Below are 24633 nucleotides of genomic sequence, written 5' to 3' on the forward strand. Positions count from 1 at the left end.
ACAGTTTAGAGGGAAAGCCATTAAGGAAAAGATCAAATTTGTATGAAAATATTCATAATTTTACAAAAATCCTTTGGAGCAGATTGATGGAGAAAACTTCTCTGGTAATCTCCTATTTCCCTGAAAAGTTATCTGGAGTTGTTTAAGGACAGGGTACTAAGATTTTTGAAAGCCCATTAATCAGCTTTCAGATATGCTTTAGCTATGGGCTACCTGAGATCTATGAGAGCATAACAGAATCAGTAAAGAATGATTGAGTAATCTCTGGACCATGTACAAACAAGTTGATATGTATATTTTTAAATAACATATCTATCAAATAATATATATTTAATAATAAGAAAATTGTTTAGTAGAAAGAGAGACAACATAATATAATAATGAAAAATAAACACACATTAACTCTCTTTCTTCAACTTTTACATTCCTACTCACAGTTCTTCATAAGGATATTGGTCCTTGCCGAGCAGCCACAATAACAGGAACGCTCTCTAGGATTTCTCTAAATGATGATGAAGAAGAAAAGGGAACAAACCCTGAAGGGTTAAGCTATTCAACATTGCCTGGAAATGTCATTTCCAAAGTCATCATCCAGCAACCCACAGGTCTGCACATGCCCATGAGTATGAATGAGCTTAGCAATCCATGTTTGAAAAAAGAAAATAGTGAATTGCGGAGAACTGTGTACTTATGTACGGATGATAATTTGAGAGGGGCTGACATGGACATAGTCCACCCTCAAGAAAGAATGATGGAAAGTGACTATATTGTGATGCCCAGAAGTTCTGTAAATAACCAGCCTTCAATGAAAGAAGAAAGCAAAATGAATATTGGCATGGAAACCTTGCCGCATGAAAGGCTATTGCACTACAAAGTAAACCCTGAATTCAATATGAATCCCCCTGTAATGGACCAGTTCAATATGAACTTAGAGCAACATCTCGCACCCCAGGAACATATGCAGAATTTGCCCTTTGAACCTCGCACAGCTGTGAAGAATTTCATGGCCTCTGAGTTGGATGATAATGCAGGACTATCAAGAAGTGAAACTGGATCAACGATATCAATGAGTTCTTTAGAGGTGAGCCACAGAGGATTAAATTTTTCCTGGATAGTTGAAATTTGAATAGATATAGATAGAGATACTGATTGATTTGTTGATTGATTGATGTCACACTGGTGTTGGAAGAGAAGACTCACATCAGCTTTTGCAGTTATGTATCATGAAAATTTCTGGCTATTGAGATTCAGTCGCAATTCAGGGTTTTCTCAGTAGTGCATGATAATCCCCTTATTCAAGATAATATTTTAAAAAGAAACTATTATATTTAAAAATATACTAATCAGTCATAATTGTGTCATGATGGGAACTAAGTTAGGCACTCATAAAAAATAAAATAAAATAAATAAAAAGCAGAGGATTCTTCTGATGTTTCTCAGGTACCACAGGTCCTTTTGGTGCATAGTGTCTACATGGCATTACAAACTGAAACTGAGATCTATACTTTCTGTGTAACAGTAACTGTTAAAAATTACAAAATTGGAATATTTCTCTAAATGTTTTACCATTATACTGATGAAAAACTAATTATTATTACAGTAGATCAGTATTATTCAGAGTAAATATTTTGCTCTTAACTTACAGAATAATGACCATTAAAATTTTTTGTCTTAGACTGTGAATTGTCAGGAAGAATATCATCTGAGCATACTAACAGTCAGGATTCTGAGGCCAAACAGCATGGCCTTTTTGCTTTCATAAGTCCACCAAAAGTACAGTAAGCTCATCACAGCTTTCCTGCTTATACAGTGAAAAATAGCTGTAAACCTGCAGTTGATATATATATTCATATATGATACTACATGCATACTTTTATATGTATTGCCAATTGTTTTAGTATAATAGATTATTATATAAAACACCATCTACACAAAGGCACTATAATTAGTTGCCTGCCCTTTCCATCAGAGTTATGCTGATAATTGTATATTCAAGTGTCCAAAAGTTCCCAGAGGCAATTTTTTCATGCTTCTCCCCAAAGCCATACCTTCCACTAGGTCAAAATGAAAAAGTGTTCTGAGAGGCTTAAAAAATGTGATGGATAGGGTAATTTTCAGGGTTTTCCCAGCTGGATTGAGAAAATTCTAGACAATAAACGGTAATGTGAATAAAATCTAAGATAAGTCCCCAAGTTCTGGATCAACCTCAAACTGAATAAGGCTTCTAGGTCAGAATCATTCTTCAGAACCAAAGGCATAGATAGGGGTAATGAAGCCAAGTTCAACTCCAGGGTGACTGGAGCTCCCTTCTGAACAAAAATATTTCATCCCCCTGAATTAGCAGAATAGCTGCAGTTTCCTTATTTGTAACTTGCATATCCCAGAGACTACCAGGTTTGTAATAATGACCACATAAGGACAAACTACAAAATATTTATGCAAAAATCACAAAAGTTTTTAAAAGGATTTTCAGTAAGTATGCATATAATAACATAACATTATAAGTAATCATAATGACTATGTGGAAGTTTTCTGTATAGTATGGCTCTTTTAAATGTGTTAAAGGGGTTTGAATGGAATTGCATGAAAATATTTTGGTTGTTACAAAAATGTTTTACATCTAAAAGCCTGAAAACTTTGCTGTATTGATATTGTACAGGTTATCTGTGCTTGAACAATAGACTGTATTTCCAAGAACTTCTTTGTTCAATTTGTAATTTTTCCAAATTTCCGTATCCTTATTATTAAGTGTATTATATATAACTGTGATTCAGCCAAAAGATCTGCATTTAAATGACTTAGAGATCACAAGACTTACATCTTGAAAAGGAAGGAAATTTGGAATTCGGAATGAAAATTTGGTTCTTTGTTTTCATTCTTTAAATGAATTTAATAGTAATTGCTTAGGGTGATGATTTTATGAGATAGCAGAAAGAGAATATATAGATGTGGGAATGAATAATAAAAATTAGCATTTATATAGCATCTTTCATTAACAGATCCTCAAATCATTTTAAAAATAGGAATTAATCTTCACAACACCTCCATGCAATGGATAAGTTGTTATAATCCTCAAAGTAGAGTCATTTGTTCAAGGTTATAGAGCAAGTTCATAGCAAATCTAGGAATAGAATCTTTCTGTCCTGATCAATTTTATGCCATCTGGAAGAGACAGTAATGAGCCTGAATATTAGCATGAAGGTAACTTTAAAGTTCTTTCTAATCCTTGACAGGCATTTGGTCTTATGATGAATAAAGACATGAAATGGGTAAAGCCCTTGTCCTTTAAGTGTGTATAATTAACACATTCTAGAAATGGGGCTGTGTTCATGAAGATAAAGTTTTTGATATGGCTTTCTTCTTGAGCAGCATGATGCATTGTCAAGTAGAATTATCAGCTCTGCTAGATTGTATATGCTGGGTCAACTGGTGAGGGAGATGGTGTTCTGACAATAATAAAGGAAAAGCAGAAAAATGACCTCAGTATCTATATAGAGAGTGGGATCAACAGTAGTCAGGAGGTGTCTTGAGTCTTAGAAGATAATGTTAAGGTGAAAATGGTAAATCACGTGGATCATATGAGGCCTAAGCAATAGAACAATTTAAGTCTTTTCTCCCTCTAAGTAAGAAGGAAGATTAAAGCCATAGGGAACATCCAGCCTGGGCAGCTGGCACAACAGAGAATGGCCAAGATCCTCAGGATTCTTTCAAGGATATAATATAAAGATGCTCACATTTTACCTCCAGAGGAATCCGTTTTCACAAACTGCCAGCGTGGAAAGTGCTGAAGGAAGAAACAGAAGAGGGTAAAACAGAAAATGTGGGAATTAATAATAAAAAATAAATAAATAATATTCGCATAACACGGAGAGATATGTTCTCTTTCTAATTGTAGTCATTCCCAAATGAACTTGTTAAGCAATTCTGAAAACTTTAGATATAGAGCGGCCATAATTATGGGAATAATTGCAATACTAATATAGTAGAATAGAATGTGATAGAAAGTGCAAAAGAGGGAAAACAAGAGTTGAGGGAGGAAAAAAGAAAGCCAAAAAAGACTCGAGTGGGTGAGTGGGTGGAAGTATTTGTTCAAATAAGCAAGAAGCAACAAAGAAAGGAGGAGGCTCCCCAACCCTGAAGTCAGTGGCAGCACAAAAGCTTCCAGCCCTCATGGGAGTTTGTTCAGCTAACCCCCAATTAGTGGGTATAAAAAGTTTAATAAATTCATGAAGTTTCTTGGCATTAAAAACATATCTAGATTTTCTCTGAGCCTAATAGTACCTTGTTTCTTTCCTTCTGCTGATATGTTCTCTTTCTAACTGTAGTCATTCCCAAATGAACTTGTTAAGCAGTTCTGAAAACTTTAGATATAGAGCTGCCACAATTATGGAATAATTGCAATACTAATATAATAAGATTTTTCACAACAATGGCTCCAGCCCTGAATATCCTGTAACTGCTTTGCTTAAGGTTAAGAAGAATGATATTGTCATCAGCACTTTAGTCATTTACCTTCAATTAATGAACAAAATGTGATGAATACATGACGTATACATAGAGCAAAGCAACAGCAACAACAAAAAACACACTAAGATTTTGCTTTTGAGCAAGAGGGGACAAAAGAGGTATCATGGTTTTCAAGCACTTGAGGACTATAAAATCTAATTTAAACCTTGAATTGTTCTATTTATTTATTTCCTGAAAAATTATAGTTGTAACATTGTATGGAGACAGGTCAGTATTTGTTCTGAACCACTGAAGCTGTGGCATTTACTTTAGCAGGTTGTAGATGTTAGATTTAAATAGTAAGTGGTTTTTCACTCAAGAGTCTTTCCAACTTATGTGCACATCTTGAACATGTTAAGCACATGGTCCATTCTTCACTCTTTTCCTTGTATCTTTCAAGGTTAATTCAAGTTCTTGAGTCACTGGCTTTTGGCTGGGTTCTGTCAACAGAAAGCACTGGTGAGAGAGTAGAGGTTGAGGAAAAGAGGGAAACCTGGGCTCTTTCTCCCTTACTCTGTATGCTTTTGGGAGCACCTTGTATGTCTGGTGTAGTTCCCACAGTGCTTCCAGTATATGCCAGGTGCTGCAACCCATGGGCTTAAGTCACTCTGCCCTCTCCTTTTATCTGTCCAGCCTAGGAGGTATACTGACCTCTTCTACTAATCCCTGGGTTACTGCATGGGCCCCTATGTGCTGTCTCAGTTCTTCTATCATTTAAATTTTTGTAGACCACCTTGCTGAAATGTAAACACCTTAAGTGGTTTCTGTTGTTCTTGCCTTAATTTTTCTTACCAATAAAAAACTTAATAACTGATAAGAGTTAGATACTACATTACAAAACTGTTATCCAAAATAGAAGGTTTTGTTGCTCTAGCTTGTCTATTTGTGTATAAGCTTACCTCTATGTCGGAAACCAAATAAGTGTGTCTCAATTTGTAATGGCCAGAAAGAGACACCATTCTAGGCTAAATTTTTATACATCAGTTTTTCTCTGGACATGAATGATAGAGTTCTCAACATAATGGTTTTTAAAGGTAAAATATTTTAGCAATAATATCACATTACAGGTGCCTCCCTTACAGCTGTTGTGAGGATCAAATTAGATAATGTACATGAAAAACCTTTGAAATTGTAAGAAGCACTTTAGATGTAAGATTATGTTATTATTATGTCATTACCGTTATGCCCTGAATTTCTGCAAAGAAGCTTGAATGCTGAGTTAAATCAATATTCAGAATATTAGACAAAATGTTATGGCCTCGCTTAGGAACTAGGGCACTCTGTCACTAACAGAAACCATTATAAAATTGACCATGTGCAGAAACAACTTTTTAAAATATTTTTTTCTCATGTAAGTCTGATGAAAGGAAGACTTGCCATTTTTTACTGTTTTGCTTTTACTCCTGGATTTTGTCTCTCTTGCAGGCATACAAACAAAATTAGCTTGAATAGAAGTCATTTAAAAAAATTAATTATTCTCAGATATCATTGGCACCGCTATTTTTAATGGATTTGCTACCAGAGCTTTCTCCTTACAAGTAGGTTTACTGCTCACTATATAATAGAAATTTTAATGGCAGTCATATTGCCATTCATTAGTCAGTGGAATTTATTACTTGCCATGAATCTTCTAGTGTCTTGTCCAGCTTAATTTGCAGTGACAAAAACAATGAAGTATTCCCTTTGAGAAATTATTCATCTTTCGACAAGACTTAGATGTGGAGAAATGCCTCTATGCATACATTCACTAAGTATTCCTTTGAGTACCTTCATACTGTTGTACATTTTCTCACTTTTAAATCATCGTAAAGAATTTCTCCTTTCTATTAGTGATAGGCCTGCCTTCCTACAAATTGTCTTGATTCTCTTAGCTGTCAGTTGACCTACTCATAATGGTTTTCATTGTGTGTTTAGTCTACTTGCTTAAACAAATTCTCTCAGAGTATGCCCAAGAAAAGCAACAACAACAAAACAAAAATAGAAAGTCATATTCTTTTGAATACCTTTGACTGTTATCATGCAGCTCCTTTAATCATTTGCCAATAATTTTGTGAATGTTTCCTATTGTGCCATACCCTCTGCTAGATGCTGTGGATATAAATGTAATCAAGATAGAAATGGATCTTGCCCCTGTGGAGAATACACCCTATGGAAGAGACAGACAATTAACCATTAAAGCAATGAATGAAATAGTGTGCAGTACTGGGTAATAACTATGGAATGAAAGGGAGAGACTTCTTTAGATAAGGTGGTCTGGGAAGCATTTGAAAGTGTCATTTACTGTAAGAAATAAAATTGAGAAGTAATGTGGCTTGCAAGGAGCTGAGGGAACTTTTCAGGCAAAAGAAACTGTAAGTGCAGTGATCCTGAGGTAGAAAAGAGTTTTGGCATATTCTCATAAGATCAGAATACCTGTGAAGCTAATGTTGAACTCCTTAAGATGAAGTTAAAATGGAAAGGAGAGACCAGACTTTGCAGAGTCTTGTAAAGCAATGGAAGCAAATGAGGACTGTTAAGCAAAAGATTGTCACAATGATTTTTCCATGCATTCATCTATCCATCTATCCATTCATCCATAACTTTGGTTGTTTAGAAAGTAAAGGATTAGAAGCCAGAGGTTTTAGGAGAGGAGACAGAACAGAAAGTTGGATGACAGTCAGAAAGCTACTGAAGTAATCCAGACAAGAGATAACAGTTTCTTTGACCATGGAGGTGAAAGTGGAGATAGAAAACAGTGGGCAGAACAAGATGTATTTCAGAGATAGAACAGATGGCACATGCTGGTGGATTGAATGTGGAAGACGAGGGACAGAGAGGAAGGAAGGATGACTCCTAAGTCTCTGGCTTGACCGACTAGAAATCCAGCATTTTCTATCATGGGAAAGGCAGGAGGAATAAAGGATGTCTGGAACTTAAAAGATGGTATGCTAAATCATGGGAGTGAATTATGGTATCCAGAAGAGAATAAGAGAAAGAAGAGAGCCCAGGAACTCAACATTTAGAAGGCAGGGATGTGAGAGTGCCAACAAAGGGGACTTCAGCATAAGCTGCAGCAAGTAAGAGGAGGAAAAATAAAAAGACTGAGAGTTGATGAGTGTTTTAATGAGGAAATGATTAACTTTCAAAAGCTTCTGAGTGTCCAATAAGATGGACAGAAAATTGACCTTGGAATTTGACCAGATGGAGCTCATCAGAGACAGTCAGCAAGAATAATTTTAATGGAATATTGAGAATAGAATACAAGTTGGGATGAGTTCTAAATGAGAAATTAAGAAGAGGAAACAGCACAGAAATTAGGAAGAGGAAACAGCATAAAAGGATTCCATTACCTACTATGAGAAAAAGGATTATTTACATTAGTTCATTTGGAAAATTGGAATATAGGTACAGAGGGATTTGTATCTTCATAAAATAATTTAATATCACATGGCTTATATTAAATTTACATGTAGAATTTTTAAAAGTTATCAGATTATCAGAAAAATTGTTATGACTTGACCACTTTTCTCAGTTGGTTCTTAATTTAAAACATACGTAACCATTATTTCTAACCACTTTCTTCTCTGGAATTAATATTTTAGAGAGCTCAGAAAGACATTTGAATAAACATGCAAGTCAGGGTTTCAATAAACTTCAACACTTTGAAAGACTTTCCAATACGCTGTTTGTATACCAAAGGTAGAAACAGACCAAAACCGAACAGAATTGAATGTTCTTATTCTTTCTTTACACCATCAATTTCCCAGTGCCTCATGCCCCTTTTAGATAAACTAGGGCTGGAATGGGGCTCACGCCTGTAATCTCAGCACTTTGAGAGACCAAGGCAGGTGGATCGCTTGAGCCCAGGAGTTCAAGATCATTCTAGGCAACAAGGCAAAATCTTATCTCTACAAAAATTGAAAAACTTAGCCAGGTGTTGTGGCACATGTTTATAGTCCCAGCTACTAGGAGGTCTGAGGTGGAGAGATCACTTGAGCCCTGAATGTTGAGGCTGCAGTGAGCTGTGATCGTGCCACTGAACCCCGGCCGAGGTGACAGAGCAAGACTATTTCAAAAAAAAAAAAAAAAGGAGAGAGTCATGTCTGGAGGTGGAGAAGTCTCCTACTGTTTGTTATTATATCATTGCTTATAAATGATTGCATATTAGTTTCTAAGTTATTTTACTCAACACAGATAGTTTCTCAAATATGTAAATATCAAATTGCTAGTTTTTTTTTTTTTTTTTCCTCCTTCAAAATGCAATTGACAAGGAAAAGTTAATCTGCTTGACCTTGCTTTATGCTTAGAAAGTCATACTTGGACTGACTGGGTCATCTATTGTTATTTTTGCTGAGTTTGGTAACAATTAGCAAAACATCACAGGCATTTTTGCTATAACATAGCACTCTTATATTATTGAGAAGACAGCAAGAGATAGTAAATAAAATGCTGGGCTTGGAGTCAGAAGTCCTGAGTTTGGAGCCCAACTCATTTGCTTACCACCCAGGTAAAGTGGGCAAGTAATTTTAACTCCACTGACCTTCAATTTTTCTTATTCATAAAATAAGGAAAATAAATAATATTTTATTCGACCATCCCACGGGTGGGTAGCATGTGCAAATGTGGAAGTGCTATATAAACAACAAAAGGTTGAAACACTTGGTCAGTATTGTGGAAACCTGAATCACATTACACACATTTTTAACTCATTTGGACTGTAAAAATCTGTCATTTTTTTTCCCACTCTCCAATTTTTAAGGCTCTACTGCTTTATTTTGCATCCACTCCAAATCCCACCACCATCTTTAGGTTCTTTTGTTTAAAATTTGTTTGTTTAATTTGTTCATTCCTTAGTCTAATCCTTCAAGACTGCCAGTTATGCTATGCCTTATATTAGAATTTAATTTTAATAAAATTAAATAGGAGAGAGTCTACTTATATGAGTGTATCCATTTTCCTTCCCTATTTCACATTGACATACCTGCTCTCAGAAACAGAATCTATCTCTGGTGATCTTCTAGGTTCCTGTCTTTTGCTCTTGCTTCTAAATCTTTTTCATAAGATTTCACTATTTAAGTTTCAAATAAAATGCAAAGCTCGTGACTCATGTTTTATAATTATTGCTTAAAACTGTTTCCAGCCTTAAATTTTGCTGTATTAAGAGAGAATCTTGCTTAATGTATACTGACAAAAATGTCCTGCTTAGTCATAGTGCCAAGAAAGCAAGGTATACAAGAGCAGAATGGAAGCACTGACATTTAGTCTAGCATATTGCAGCAAAGTGTGGCGCAGTACACTGGAGCCTGGTTTTCACACAACACAGTTAGATAACAATAGTGGTGGGGAGACTGCAAAAGAGGACTGGGCTCAATGCTTTCACAAATACTTTTCTCCTTCCTGGATGTCACCACGGCAAGGCTGAGATGCTGTTGGAGACAAGAAGAAAGTGAGATCAACATGCTGAGTTTTCATTTAATAAAGCAGTCTCTTTTTAGCCCTCTCCTTGATTGTGCTTGAAGACTGCATTTTCAGTCTTAAACAGCTTCACTGAAATAAAATTATTTCAGGAAATTTTCACTTAAAACATGAAACCTTTCTTTTGGCATGTCCCCTTTTGTCTAGTGAAACATGGTTTGGGGATTAGGTATACAGTGAGGTTCTGATTTTGTCATGACAATTTTAACTGTAGCTGCAGAAATTTAATCATAGTTTTCAAGAAACTACATTAATGCTTCTTTTCTGTCTCTCCTAATGTTCAACAGTTAAAATGCAGACTAGAGTCTCCTACCTATCTTGGGTATGGTTTCCTATTAAATTATCGAAGTTTGTAGGTTTTGGGATGGGAGCATGGGAAAAATGAAACAAAACTTTGCCCAAAGGTTTATATATTTTTCCAACTAGCTGAATATTGCATACTTTAATTGTTTGTTAATTCTCCCTGTTTCATTCCCTCTCTCATCAAAAAATTCCAAAATTTAAAAATCTGTACTAAAAGTTTGCTAAGAATACTTTATACTAATATCATAAAAATCATATCACATGAATTGTATTAATTTCATTTTAATCCTGTTTTCTACTTGTATCAGTCTTCATTATTTTATTAATGCATTTTATCTATAACTAGATTTCAGAAACTGTGTAACAAAGATGGAGCCATAGAGAAACACTGTGAGACATTTACATGTACATCTACATTTTACTGGGGTGTGGAATAGTTTGTTTTGCTGAACTAGAACAAATACATTAGTTCCTCAGGACTAGCAATGAGAAGGACTTTTCTGTCGTGGAGGACTATCAAATTACAAGAAATATGTGGGTGAGACTTATGAAGAACTTTGGGACTTAGAGGATTGGGTAGAATTTGGTAGAAATGAAAAGTAGACATTGGGTTGAAGATGTCAAGGTAACTAGACAATTTTTCCTATACAACTTTTAATCCTGTTTGTCTGTAGTTTTGCTGTAGTAAGCCTAAAGTCTCTTTCAAGATTGAAATGTCTGTCTGAGTTTTCATAGGAACAATTTCTCCTTACTAAAAATTCAGGTTAAGAGGTCAAAATGAAAAATAGTCTGTATTTTTTTTTTTTTTTTTTTTTTTTGAGACGGAGTCTGGCTCTGTCGCCCAGGCTGGAGTGCAGTGGCCGGATCTCAGCTCACTGCAAGCTCCGCCTCCTGGGTTTACGCCATTCTCCTGCCTCAGCCTCCCGAGTAGCTGGGACTACAGGCACCGCCACCACGCCCGGCTAGTTTTTTTGTATTTTTAGTAGAGACGGGGTTTCACCGTGTTAGCCAGGATGGTCTCGATCTCCTGACCTCGTGATACGCCCGTCTCGGCCTCCCAAAGTGCTGGGATTACAGGCTTGAGCCACCGCGCCCGGCCATATTCTGTATTTTTATATTCTTCAATTTTAAAAGAAGTTCAAAGTAAAAATAGAAAATTGTGAACAGAATATTTCAAAATCATAAAATTTTTCATGATTTATGAAAATTTCATAAAATTTTACATTTTTCCTTATGTGAAGGAAATATGTATAAAACAAACAGGATTATCTTTAATGAAAATGATGATTTTTCATTTTGTTTGAGTGACTAAACATAACTTTATTGGTTTTTTTTTCCTTCTTTTTAAAAATATATCTTACAGAGAAGAAAATCACGATATTCAGACCTTGACTTTGAGGTAAGTTTATATGAATTATTTTAGAATTTTAATTACTTGAATTCAAAATTGATATATAATTACTTAAAGATTAGGACTCTATGCAGCCATGTAAGGATATTATGTACTAATTTAATTAAATAAGTCAAACATTTTAATTAAAATTTATCTTGTACAGCATGAAATTTTTAAAGTTTGAATTACTTTAAGTATATGCTAAACAGATTTTCTGGACAAGTGCGGAATCTGTTTTATACATACTAAGATAAGTGAACAATTTATGTTAGGAGCTGAACCTGGTTGATTGTTTGTAGGGAGGGGGAATATCAGCTTCCTGATTTTTATATTTAAAGCAATTTTCTTGGTTTTACTTCAGTGACTACCTGAAGAGATCCTGTGAACATGCTTAGGCTGGTTACCTAGGCTTTCTCTGAAAATTACTTGTTTCATCTTCTGATTCCTGCTATTTAGGTTCTCTGCGGTACATTCAGATGCTTTTTTTTTCAATAGAAACTATTGATTCAATGTGCTCCTGTGTTTAGTAAATGCCTTTTCACAGATACAAACAAGATGAAAATTTTCATTTTCCAATTTACATTGAATTTATATTGATGCTATAATACTGTTACTGCAAATTACTGAAATCATGCCGTCTGAGGAGGTTATGCTAAACACAAAATTAATGATGTTTAAGCATCATATAAAATGTACTTATGTATGTTGATAATTGAATATGATTCATAGTCTGCTAACATAATTGGATACAATACATTACATATTTCTCCAGTATATTTGTACCCTTGTGATACATACATAGAACTCAATACTCTTAATTGATACTCCTAAAATTACAGAAGCCTCCCAGGACATGCTAACTACTCCTAGTTCAGTCATTTCATTTATTTAGATGAATTTTGTAGCTCTACAATGTACATCATGTGTCAAACCTAAGACTTTTTTTTATTTACTGCAATGGTCAACAATGGTTTTACCCTGAATGGAGTCCAAGGATAACTGGTTCTTTTCAGTAACATTTCAGACTACAAGATACAAAGTAATGATAAGAAATCTTTTATCTACGATTAAATAGAAAGTTTTAATATTGATGCAGCCTCATTGTAGTAACTTAGCACTGAATATATATTTTATTGCATCCAAAGTTTTTAGCATAAAAGTATCAAGAGTATAAATTTGAATAGACAATATTCAGCAATCTTTGCCTTTAGATTATTTAGTGCCTTTCAAGAACAGATATTTTATGGCTTTTTAATATTAATTCTTCAGGTAGCCAGAAATAGAGAATCGGACAGTATATATTCTTGTCTAAAAGCAATAAATTGTTATGTTAGTATAAAAGAGAGGAGGAAGGAATTAACCCACCTAGGTATCAGTGGCAAAATATAGTAAAAAAAAAAACAACTAGATCTAAAATTAAGCCTTAATTCAACCAACCTAAGTTATGTAATCACAAACACTGAAAAGAAATCTAATCATACTGTGTCACTTGGAGCATTAGAAAAACTGTTCTTTTTTCATCTGTTCTCTATGGCAACTGGTAGCAGATTCCTTAAGCTTATACTTATTTCTATGCTTAGTATTCCACCCATAAGACCATGTTGTTAATAAAACATTTCCTGATAAAGAAGAGAAATTGCAACACGAGAACCCCAGACATGTCTTTAGCTCTTGAATTGCTGTAATCACTGCATGTTTACTATAGGTATCAAAATTTGGTGGGGGCGGGTGGGAACTTTGAGACATTACTTTTACCCTACAAATTGTTTAGAGCTATTTCCATTAGTTTTATGTGCTATAGCAGTTATGTGGCCGATATTTCATGGATTGTGTTTAGAAAACTTATTGCCAGATATAAATGCTAATGAATTGTAATACAACCTATTTATATTTTGTGTGTGGTTCTTGAGGGAAAGTCCAGCTTGTCCCCCTCTTACTTCAGGCTAGATTAATTAAATTTTTATCAAGCTCTCTGACCCTCCTGCTCCCCCTGCAAAGCTTTATCATACAACGGCCAGCTTAAACATTTTGCCACTGACAGACTGCCTCTTGGACTTCTGAAAGCATCTTTGCTTCAGGCTTTAAGCCTAACACACTCCCCAGAGTCTACACACTATGATAATATTCTGCCAACTCATATATCCCTAAAACTCTTGTGGCTAGTTAATGTCATACCAGGGGAATAGCCCTTTCATGTAGACAGTCTCCAGAACAGCATTGCATTTCTGGATTCTTGCTTTCTGGAAAATATGCAGAAAATACTGTAGTGATATTCTTGTGTTCTGTAACCAAATGCCTTATTGAATTTGTATGCCCAGCTCCGGAGATCCTAGTACCTAATAAGCATTCAGGAATTATTTTTTTAAATAGTGAAAAAATTGAATTACTCTTCCATCCAGTTTGCTTTAACAAAATGTTATTGGACACTGTACCTGAGTTAAGGCAGAGACTAGCATAAAAAATGGACGACAATGGAAGAGACATTTCAAAGATAGCCACACTGAATTTCAAAGATATCCACATTAGATATAATTCAAGGAGATAGAAAAATGGCAGGTATAAATTCTAGGAGGAGGAAAAGGCATGTGGGTTGGCTAATCTGTGGTATTCTTAAGAAACAACAAGTAAGTCAAAATTTACCTAAACAGGGGTCTATGGAAGAAGAGACTAAAGTGAGTAATTTAGAAACCATGCCTTATACTCCAGGAGGGATTTTTATTTAATTTGCTACTAAAAACTGCTAAGCTTTTTCTATTATATTTTGTTTGCTTGTTGTTGCTGTTTCAGTGCAGAATGATTTGCTATACTCTGGGTTTTAAAAAGATGAGTATGTCAGTAACAGGGAGGATAGATTGTATAGCAGGGTGAAAGGAGAAGCAGAAATACCAGTTAGGATTGGCTAATGTGGTAGGTAATGAAAGTCCACTTCCTGGAGGTGGTAGGAAGAGAAAGCAATGAGAAGACTCTGCAGAGGCAGAATCTGTGGAATTTGGTCCTTAACTGAACATAGGGTGAAAGGGTGAAGGAGTAGAGAAAAGAAGCCTCTCCAGTTCTGAGCCTGGGTGTCTGCTAGTACCAGTAACAGAACTAGGGAAATCAAGAAGACATCTAGTCAGGGTGAGTTCCATTTTAATATTTTGAATACAGGTTCCTAATATGATGTTAAAACAGACAATTAGATAAGTTGTTCTAATTGTCTGTCTTGTGTCGAGATTTGGGCTCTAAGAATTCCCAGAAACACAATTGCAGGCATTCATTCTGAAACACTAATAAATAACAGTATCCATTCTATGTTAAAAATATATGGATAAAGAAGTATCCATGAAACCGGGTCTCTACTGAAAATACAAAAATTAACTGGGCATGGTGGTGCATGCCTGTAATCCCAGCTACTTGGGAGGCTGAGGCAGGAGAATCAATTGAACCCAGGAGATGGAGCTTGCAGTGAACCAAGATCACGCCGCTGCGCTTCAGCCTGGACAACAAAGTGAGACTCAATCTCAAAAAAAAGTAAAAACAAACAAGCAACGACAACAAAAAACTGGTATCCATATATTTGTCATATAGATATGTTTTTTTAATCTTCACTTCCAAAAATGCAGAGATAAAAATTTTCACAGTTTTCCATGAAAAGTATATAGCTTTTTTTTTTTTGCTTTTTTTTTTGTTTGTTTGTTTTTAGACAGAGGCTGGCTTTGTTACTCACACTGGAGTGCAGTGGTGCAATCTTGGCTCGTTGCAACCTCTGCCTCCTGGGTTCAAGGAATCCTCTCACGTCAGCCTCCTAATAGCTGGGACCACACGCATGTTCACCATGCTTGGCTAATTTATGTTTTGTTTTGTTTTTTTTAGAGATGGGTCTTACCATGTTGCCCAGGCCAGTCTCAAACTCCAGGGCTCATGTGATTCCCTTGCCTCAGACTCCCAAAATACTGGGATTATAAGTATAATCTACTGTGCCTGGCCTATGTAGCCTTTTAAAAACATTTTAGGATGTTTCTTTGAGTTTTTAATGAGCTTCATACCTCCACTGTTTTCATACTTCTCAAACTGGGAGACAGTGATGGTGGGCAGAGGGCAAAAGAAGACACAGACACGGGGTAATCACAAATCCCCATTTTCATGGGGGCTTGATTTTTTACAAGGAGATTTGGGTGATGATAGCCAAGAAAGAGATCATTTATATTAATTCAATATCATTATAAACACAGCTAAATTGTGACATAAAAATCGAAATATATTTTAATTTCTAAGTATAAGGCATAAAATTTCAAAGAAATGTCTTGTTCATAGCAGACTTCTTCCTGCTCTGTACCTGAGCCCCAGCAGTAAGGGCACTCCATTAGGCAATCTGGGTACTTTTAGAGGAAAAGTTTGAGCAATTTAGTCCTAGACAATAGCCGTCTTTTTTAAATATATATATTACTAAATTTAAACTATTGCAAAATTGTGCATTTACATCAAGGACACTCAGGATTGACAGTGGCAAAATAAAAAAAATATGCAACTAATTTTTGCTGTTTTCAGACCCTTTATCTAGTTTGTTTTAAACTCTGGCATCATATTTATTCAAACAGAAACATATTTGAAACATAGACACTGAGGCCAGGTGTGGTGGCTCACGCCTGTAATCCCAGCACTTTGGGAGGCAGAGGCGGGCGGATCACGAGGTCAGGAGATTGAGACCATTCTGGCTAACACAGTGAAACCCCGTCTCTACTAAAAATACATAAAATTAGCCAGGCATGCTGGCGGGCACCTGTAGTCCCAACTACTCGGGAGGCTGAGGCAGGAGAATGGCGTGAACCCAGGAGGCAGAGCTTGCGGTGAGCCAAGATCATGCCACTGCGCTCCAGCCTGGGTGACAGAGTGAAACTCCGTCTCAAAAAAAAAAAAAAAGGAAAGAAAAGAAAAGAAACATAGACACTGAAAATGGGTCTACAAGTTCCATAGTTCCATGTGAGGGAAACATTGAGACTCCAGCCAAGGAAATCATCCCCCTTTCACAACACTGCTTTAGGAACTAAGCTAAATCCCTAGTGTGCATTGTTTCCTTAATATGAGTTTTGACATTCACTTTCGGCTAATATTCAACAACCTACTCTGGAAAGAGGAATACAGGGCTCAGAAAATGATACCCCAGAGTATGGTGCTTTGGCATACTGAGTGCTTTGAACTAAGAACTTTGAAAGGCCTCAGAAGCAACCTCAGAACCAGGATCTCTCTGATCTTCTCTTTCCCTCCGGTCACTGGCCCCTTATTCTCCTCCAAAGTAAGTCATAGATACCAGAATTCCTCTTCACCAAATCGGATCATAGTGAGGAGAACTTCTTTTCCCCAAAACAAGTCAAAAAAATTTAAAAAATACTACTCTAACTTTCCCGTACCTTTTCTTTTTTTTTTTTTAAATTTATTTATTATTATTATACTTTAAGTTGTAGGGTACATGTGCATAACGTGCAGGTTTGTTACATATGTATACTTGTGCCATGTTGGTGTGCTGCACCCATCAACTCATCATTTACATCAGGTGTAACTCCCAATGCAATCCCTCCCCCCTCCCCCCTCCCCATGATAGGTCCCGGTGTGTGATGTTCCCCTTCCCGAGTCCAAGTGATCTCATTGTTCAGTTCCCACCTATGAGTGAGAACATGCGGTGTTTGGTTTTCTGTTCTTGTGATAGTTTGCTAAGAAATATGGTTTCCAGCTGCATCCATGTCCCTACAAAGGACACAAACTCATCCTTTTTTATGGCTGCATAGTATTCCATGGTGTATATGTGCCACATTTTCTTAATCCAATCTGTCACTGATGGACATTTGGGTTGATTCCAAGTCTTTGCTATTGTGAATAGTGCTGCAATAAACATACGTGTGCATGTGTCTTTATAGCAGCATAATTTATAATCCTTTGGGTATATACCCAGTAATGGGATGGCTGGGTCATATGGTACATCTAGTTCTAGATCCTTGAGGAATCGCCATACTGTTTTCCATAATGACATACCATGCTCATGGATAGGAAGAATCAATATCGTGAAAATGGCCATACTGCCCAAGGTAATTTATAGATTCAATGCCATCCCCATCAAGCTACCAATGAGTTTCTTCACAGAATTGGAAAAAACTGCTTTAAAGTTCATATGGAACCAAAAAAGAGCCCGCATCTCCAAGACAATCCTAAGTCAAAAGAACAAAGCCGGAGGCATCACGCTACCTGACTTCAAACTATAGTACAAGGCTACAGTAACCAAAACAGCATAGTACTGGTACCAAAACAGAGATATAGACCAATGGAACAGAACAGAGTCCTCAGAAATAATACCCGTACCTTTTCATCTAGAAGCCAGCCATAAAGAAATTCTCTAACCCACCCTTGTCTTTTGTGGTAGAGGTTAGGAATGTTGGCCATGACCCTTATGATGGGGAGGAAGTTGTCACAGTTTTCCACCCCTTGCAGGACTCATGCAAACCAGTAAAGAAGAAGAAGAACTACAGGTTCATCTTAGCAGATATGGGCAATGGCATTGTAGGTGTATAAAGTTCTAAGGCTGGAAAACATTATTCATGGAAACTGGTTTATAATTCCCATCAGCCCATGATTTCCAGACCTCATACTATAACGTTAATGGCTAGGAGATTCTTCAACTTTCTCTAACAATTTATTTCAGCTTCTAAAATCTGTATACCATAACTACCTATCTGATATATAATTCAGACTTAAGCTTCAACTCTGTGATTTACACTTATGAATTAAAAGTGAAAATTTGTAAACAGTTTGTTCTAAGCCCGTTTGTAAGCCATTTGTATTGAAAAGAAAGGAACACAATAAAATCAAAATGAGGAGGCAAAGCTCCTGTCTGGGGCCAGTAAATGAGCCATTCTTCCATTGGGAAGATCTCTTTTAAAAGAAGAGAAGACGACATTTATAATGGCCTTTCATATTGCAGTTGCCTTCCGTGGCCTATATGCCTGTGCTGTCTTGTTCATTTAAGGTATTCAGTATACTTTTATTGAGCACCTGTTGAATGCCAGATGCTGTGCTAGGTGCCAGTGATATACAGACGAATAAGTCATTGCCCAGGAACTGTTCAGAGACAAAATATGAAGACCAGCCATGAAAAATATAATTGCAGTACTATGGAATAGCTGCAGGGTGGTCAATATCTGTAGAGCTTATGGGCTCACTACAGAGAGTACCTAGCCCATCCTGGATTGTTTTGTCTCATTTTCCATTTTAACAAGACATAATTACAAACCTCAATAGTCTAAAGAAGAGTGCTCCCTGGATCTATGAGATACACCTAAGATAGCAGCAAGCAAAGAGAATTGATGTGGAAAGCTTGCTCACCACTTGTGTGAGCTTGGGAAACTTACTTAGCCTCCTTGAGCTTAAGTTTTCTAATCAGTAAAGTAGAGATAATGGCTTTACCTCCCAGAGTTATTGTGAGGATTAAGAAAGATAATAATGGCTGCCATTTCTTAAGTGGCTTTTATCTGTGTGGCCCAGTGATAAGTGTTTTATATCCTTTTTTAAATCTTCAAAATTACCCTGCAAGGTAAGTCTGATTACTGAAACTGGGACTAAAAGGAGATTAGATTTTACACTTCAGACCGCACAACTTAAAAGTGATACAACTGAGATCTAAATATGCATTTCTCTAGATCCAACTTGGAGAAATATGCTATCAGACTTGACATATTCCAAGTATTTAAATGGTCTAGGAGAGTTCTTGGGATATAGCAGGTACTCCAGACATACAGATGGCTTTCCATCCTCATTTTTCTCAAATATCTGAAATACGATGAATGTGCTTTATTTTATAGCATCACTTTTTCTCTAATATCAACAATTAAAGGACTACAAAGACTAATTCTCTTGCATTTAAAATGTATACAAGGAAAGGGGTCTTTTGAAATAAGCTACTCAGGAGAGCATATTTTTTGTGCAGTTAGATTGGTGGTCCTCTCAGGATGGGGATTCATATGCAGCTTCCAGAAATGTTGTGTGATATTAATATGAATGCAAGGAAATATTATCATGCTCTTATCTTTATTGCAAAAGATGCATATAATATTTGACAGCCACCTGAATTCTATAGATATGTAGATATTGTCAATCAGAATATATCTTTATTTAAATAGAAAATCCACAGGTTAGAATTTTCTCATTATTACACATTTTGAAAACTCAGTTATAAGTTCAGTTTTTGACAGAAGTCGATTTCTTTAAAGAGCAGGGGTCTTAAATTAGAAAAGAAAGAAAAAGGCAATCGGATAAACCCTAATGTCACTAAACATAAAAAATATAGCCAAATGAAATAGACCAATAGATTTATAAGTATGAAAACTTCTAAGCAAGTGGCAACTCATTAGAGGCATCAGTGCTACAAATAAATACTCATACAAGTAAATAAATAAGAGGAAATCTTTAGTACATGTGAAAACTAAAACCACACCTAAGTTGTTGCCCCAGAATATTGTTGGGTTATAAACCCTCCAGTGTTCACTGTGAAACTGGCATTCTTATCAATGGAATCTTCTTTATTTTAAAGGCTGGGTGATCTACTTGAGTCTATGAACAAGAAGAAATCATGCATGGACAATCAAACTGAGTTCATGTCAGAGACATGAGTTGTCAGTGAGACAGTGAGAGCTATAATGTGATACTTCTGCCAGAAATCCAGGCCATCATTGCTATGGTTATTTCTGGCAGTGCCAAGGTGGCAGTTTCAAATTGAATGAATATTTGGCATGAGGATGTATTTGCCATTAATGTTTCTAGGTAGCAAGGGCCCCATATTTCAGCATACACATTTTTCATTTGCTTCCATATTCATTTCAGTGTCCTTGAGCTTTATTAATCAGAATAGCTTTAATAAACCCATGTAGAAAATATCAAAGTGGTTTCTGGTTATACAATATTGGTGACCAGCATAGCTTTATATTGTTCCTGTATACTTTTTAGACTTTCATAGCAATCCAATTATTTGAAATATGATCCACCCAGTTCTGAATTAGGTACTACTCGTTCAATCAGAATATAATTATAAAACCTCCAATCAGCTAGTATATCTTCTTTAACATGGAATGTATTTGATGCTTGGTTTGCTTCTTAAAAATGCTTTATCTAGTATATTTGGCAGCAACAAACATTAGGTGACTTTGACTAATGAAGTAACTGTTGGAAGGGGACAGAATAATTCACCTCTTGGCCAGAGAATAGTAGGAATGTCAACGGACATTTCCAGCAACATGGGAAGGTATAGTTCCCCAAAGCAAAGTCAGATTCCTCACAAGATGAAGGATAATTGGAGACTTCACAAACAAAAATCATCAGATGCTCATCTCAAAATAAGGGTGCTATGCCTTTGGCATCAGCTGTCTTAGAAGAGAATGAGTTTCTTGTACTTGAAAAGGAAAGATCCCATTGAAAGAGGGGATTCCAGCATAGACTTAAAAATTGAACTGGAAATTTTCTGAATCCTAGAAAATGGAAAAGAGAGGATAGACAAATAAGACCATAGGAATAACTAATTTGAGGAATTTCAAATTAAAAATGGATATATTAAAATGAGAGAATTGCCTCACTTGGATTTATCTTAGCAAATTATCCTATCACTTTCATAGCAGCACCATATGTTTTCTTTATCACACTTACAGTTTTACATTTATTTGAATTATTATGCCTGTGTCCTCCATTAGACTTCAAGCTATAAGAGATCAGGAACTCAATCAGATTTTGTGCAACATCATTACCTGAGCATCTAGCACAATATGTGATGCTCGTAAGTATGTAGTAAATGATGGAATAACATATCTCTAGAAAAATGTCAGTACATCACCCCTACTGTACCATAGAAGAAAATAACTCTATATAAAAAGATTCACTACTATGAAAAATGAAATTTGTAAGTTAGAAGCAGATCCAGTTTTCTAACTACAATAGTTTTTTTTTAAGTGTTCCTTATACACAAATCCATATTTTAATCAGTGTCTTAGAACCTGGTACTGCATGAAAGTGTTTGTCTCCCGAAGGAAAGAATGTGCTACTTTATGTTTGCAACTGACAGGGTCCTCAGAATCTCCCCATTGAGCTGCTTATGCAAATCCTCTCTCTCCTAAATCCCCACAAGCCATCACTAGTCAAATTATGTTTGCCTGGTGTTTCTCTATTAATCCTGCAAATCTGTTTTGTATATTCTCCCCCAAACTGATGGGAAGTTAATCGCTCTATAATTGCTTGCTATGTTTCATGTCCCTATCATGAGTAATGTTGCCATGTTCGTGTCCGCAAACACCTGATTCTCACACAGCCAACTCCTAGAGCCAAAAGGAGCAAAGACAGAAACTGATTGTTGCAAGACATAAAATGACAGAAATCTCTCACATAAAAGTAGGCTAGTGAAAGGAAAGAAATGAGCTAAACAATGTATTGCCTAGATACATATTTATTAAATACAGGAAATTAAACTTGCATAGGAGAGAACAGGCTTTTTTAATGTGTTAAAGATTCCATTGTTTTTGTCTTTTGCCCTTTTCCTTTTCCTCAAGGAGGGAAAGTGTTTCTCTGCAGTGTCTTTTAGAAGGAAATTAGGCATTACAGCTTTCCCAACTATATATTTTTTTCCAAAACAAATCCTTATTTTTGAAAATATTTGCTAATTAAAACAATGGACCAAATATTCAAATTCTAGCTTAAACATAGATATAATATACCTATGCAAACCACATGAACAAATGGTAAGTTATGAGGCATATGCTTAAAATACAGTAAAAATCTTACAAAATATGAAGGCATAGTCTTGGAGAATCACCAAAATATTGATTTTTAACTTTAAAAAATCAAAACGGAGGAAGACATTTTCTCCTTTAAAATAACAATTACAAATACAGGGTACTTATTATCTAACTCTTCTTTGGGGTTCTGAAATGATCTGTAATTGAACAAGATTCACCCCGTGATACTTACCCCAAGGTCATTTTTTTTTTTACTCCGTTTGTTGAGTTATGGTGAAGTTGGGAGAAAAGGGTGTAACCAGGGATGAGAAGTATGAATATATTTGTATCTGTGATTTTAGAAGCATATCAGCCACACAATTTATGCTCTGAACCCTAATTGTTAAGAATCTGTACCATCTCTTAAACAAATTGATGAAATCTATGGGTCAGATTTGCCTCCTGTGAAGCTTAATCATTATGCACATGGAAAATGCAAGGTTTTACATCCCACATATATTTCAGACACTTTAGTGCTTTGATTCAGCCTTAATGGCAGGGTTTGGGATTTTGCTCCCACTTTAGTACAGCCAACTAGGATTTTAGTGTTTACAGAAATAAGACATAAAAAAGTAATATTTCCCATGACAAACATCAGGGACTGGGTGCTTTACCAGTTTGAGTTTTTAAACATTTTAAAAATATTATAACTGTTTTTGTAAAACAGCTTTAACTTTTGAATAATGAAAATCTTACTCAGAAATGACTAGTACATTTTTAATGTACCCACAAGAAAACCTTTTTTTTTTTTTTTTTTTTTTTGTAGTCTTGTAAGTGAAAGAAAAAGCCAATTCTTAATGTATAAGAAGTGCTGAATATGAGACAATGATTTGGTGCAACTTATTTGCATTTGTACATCTTATAGGACCTCCTGGTTCCTGCCAAACTTGATTATCCTTATTATTAAAGCAAAAATATTGAATCTCTTGTTTGAAAAACGTACATCAAGTTGGGGATGAGAGCTATCTTGTTCTCTTTTGCAGAAGGTCATGCATACAAGGAAGAGGCATATGGAACTATTTCAAGAGCTAAATCAGAAATTTCAAACTTTGGACAGATTTCGGGATATACCAAATACGAGCAGTATGGTAAGTATGCTTTGCTTCAATACCTGAGTAGAAGATGCATGATGCCAGATATTATTCCTGCCTTCCAGGACCTCCTTATCGTGGGAACATAAAACGAGCCTACATAGAAAAAAAAGTATAAGCCTCGAAAACGTACTTTGGAAAGTCTACCAAGACAAATTAGGAATGGCAGAATCTTTAGGCATTTTATTGATATTTCACATATCCTCATTTATAAGCTTTAGTTAGAATTGGTTACATATCAAAACTATGTTGGCTTCATCTGATCATTTTACTATCAGAGTTAATATTAATTTTCTTTTCGAATATCCCTTTGGGTTAATATTTCCATTTTCATTTGAATGTCTGACATAAATGTAATTGTTTTGTGTATATGAAGTTGTTACTTGAAACCAGAGTGATAGATTTTTGTCTCCAGGAGATTTACTTATTTTTTGGTAGGAATTTTCGTACACACATCAACACTGGGGACTCTGGTTATTAACTGTGACCATTCTCTTCTCATTCATTCACACTATTACAATCTTAGTACAGGACTTCATCAAATAAAATAACTTTGTACAATTACTATGTTTATGGCATACTCATAGCTTCACAGAAGTTTCCATAATTATAAGAGTGCTGGACCAGGACTCTAGAAATCAGTATACTAGTTGAAAGCTCAATCGAGAACTATCTGATCTTAAGCAAGTCACCCAACTCAGGTTTCTAAACTTCAATTTCACCCTCCTAAATGGAGCATAGAAAACAGTAATTAATATGTATCTTCAATCATTACAACACTTTCAAAAGCAAGTAGGTTAGGAAGCACCTTATAGGTTAGGAAGCTGAGGCTCAGCTATAAGACATAGAGCTGGGACTGCCATCTGACACCAGCTCTTCTCCTTCGCCCAAATGTGGGGCTCTTTCTTTGCCTCATACTCTTTGCAGTCCCTGGATGGTCCGTCTTCTTTTCCAGACATCAATATTCATATTTTTCTAAAGTAGATGATGTTTGGTCACCTTCTTAATCTAGTGATTCTTCCATATGTATTTTATGAGACTTAGCCCTAGCTTCCTGATTAGTAATGTTAGCTTCTGAAGAGCTAAAGAGTAAGCATTTATATATCTT

At 35.7% G+C, this 24633-nt stretch overlaps 1 protein-coding gene across 3 annotated transcripts in view; it reads left to right on the forward strand.

Annotated features, from left to right (window-relative positions):
* ADGRB3 (adhesion G protein-coupled receptor B3) overlaps positions 1-24633 on the forward strand; it is a 734436-nt gene that overhangs the window by 704338 nt on the left and 5465 nt on the right. For all 3 annotated transcript variants that reach the window (XM_008013603.3, XM_073006121.1, XM_008013605.3), the window contains 3 exons: positions 438-1081; positions 11627-11662; positions 23418-23522. In XM_008013603.3, coding sequence (XP_008011794.2) covers positions 438-1081; positions 11627-11662; positions 23418-23522 — 785 coding nt within the window. The remainder of the gene's footprint in view (positions 1-437; positions 1082-11626; positions 11663-23417; positions 23523-24633) is intronic.

The sequence above is a fragment of the Chlorocebus sabaeus genome, chromosome 17 (genome assembly GCF_047675955.1).
Source record: "Chlorocebus sabaeus isolate Y175 chromosome 17, mChlSab1.0.hap1, whole genome shotgun sequence".
Lineage (NCBI taxonomy): Eukaryota > Metazoa > Chordata > Mammalia > Primates > Cercopithecidae > Chlorocebus > Chlorocebus sabaeus.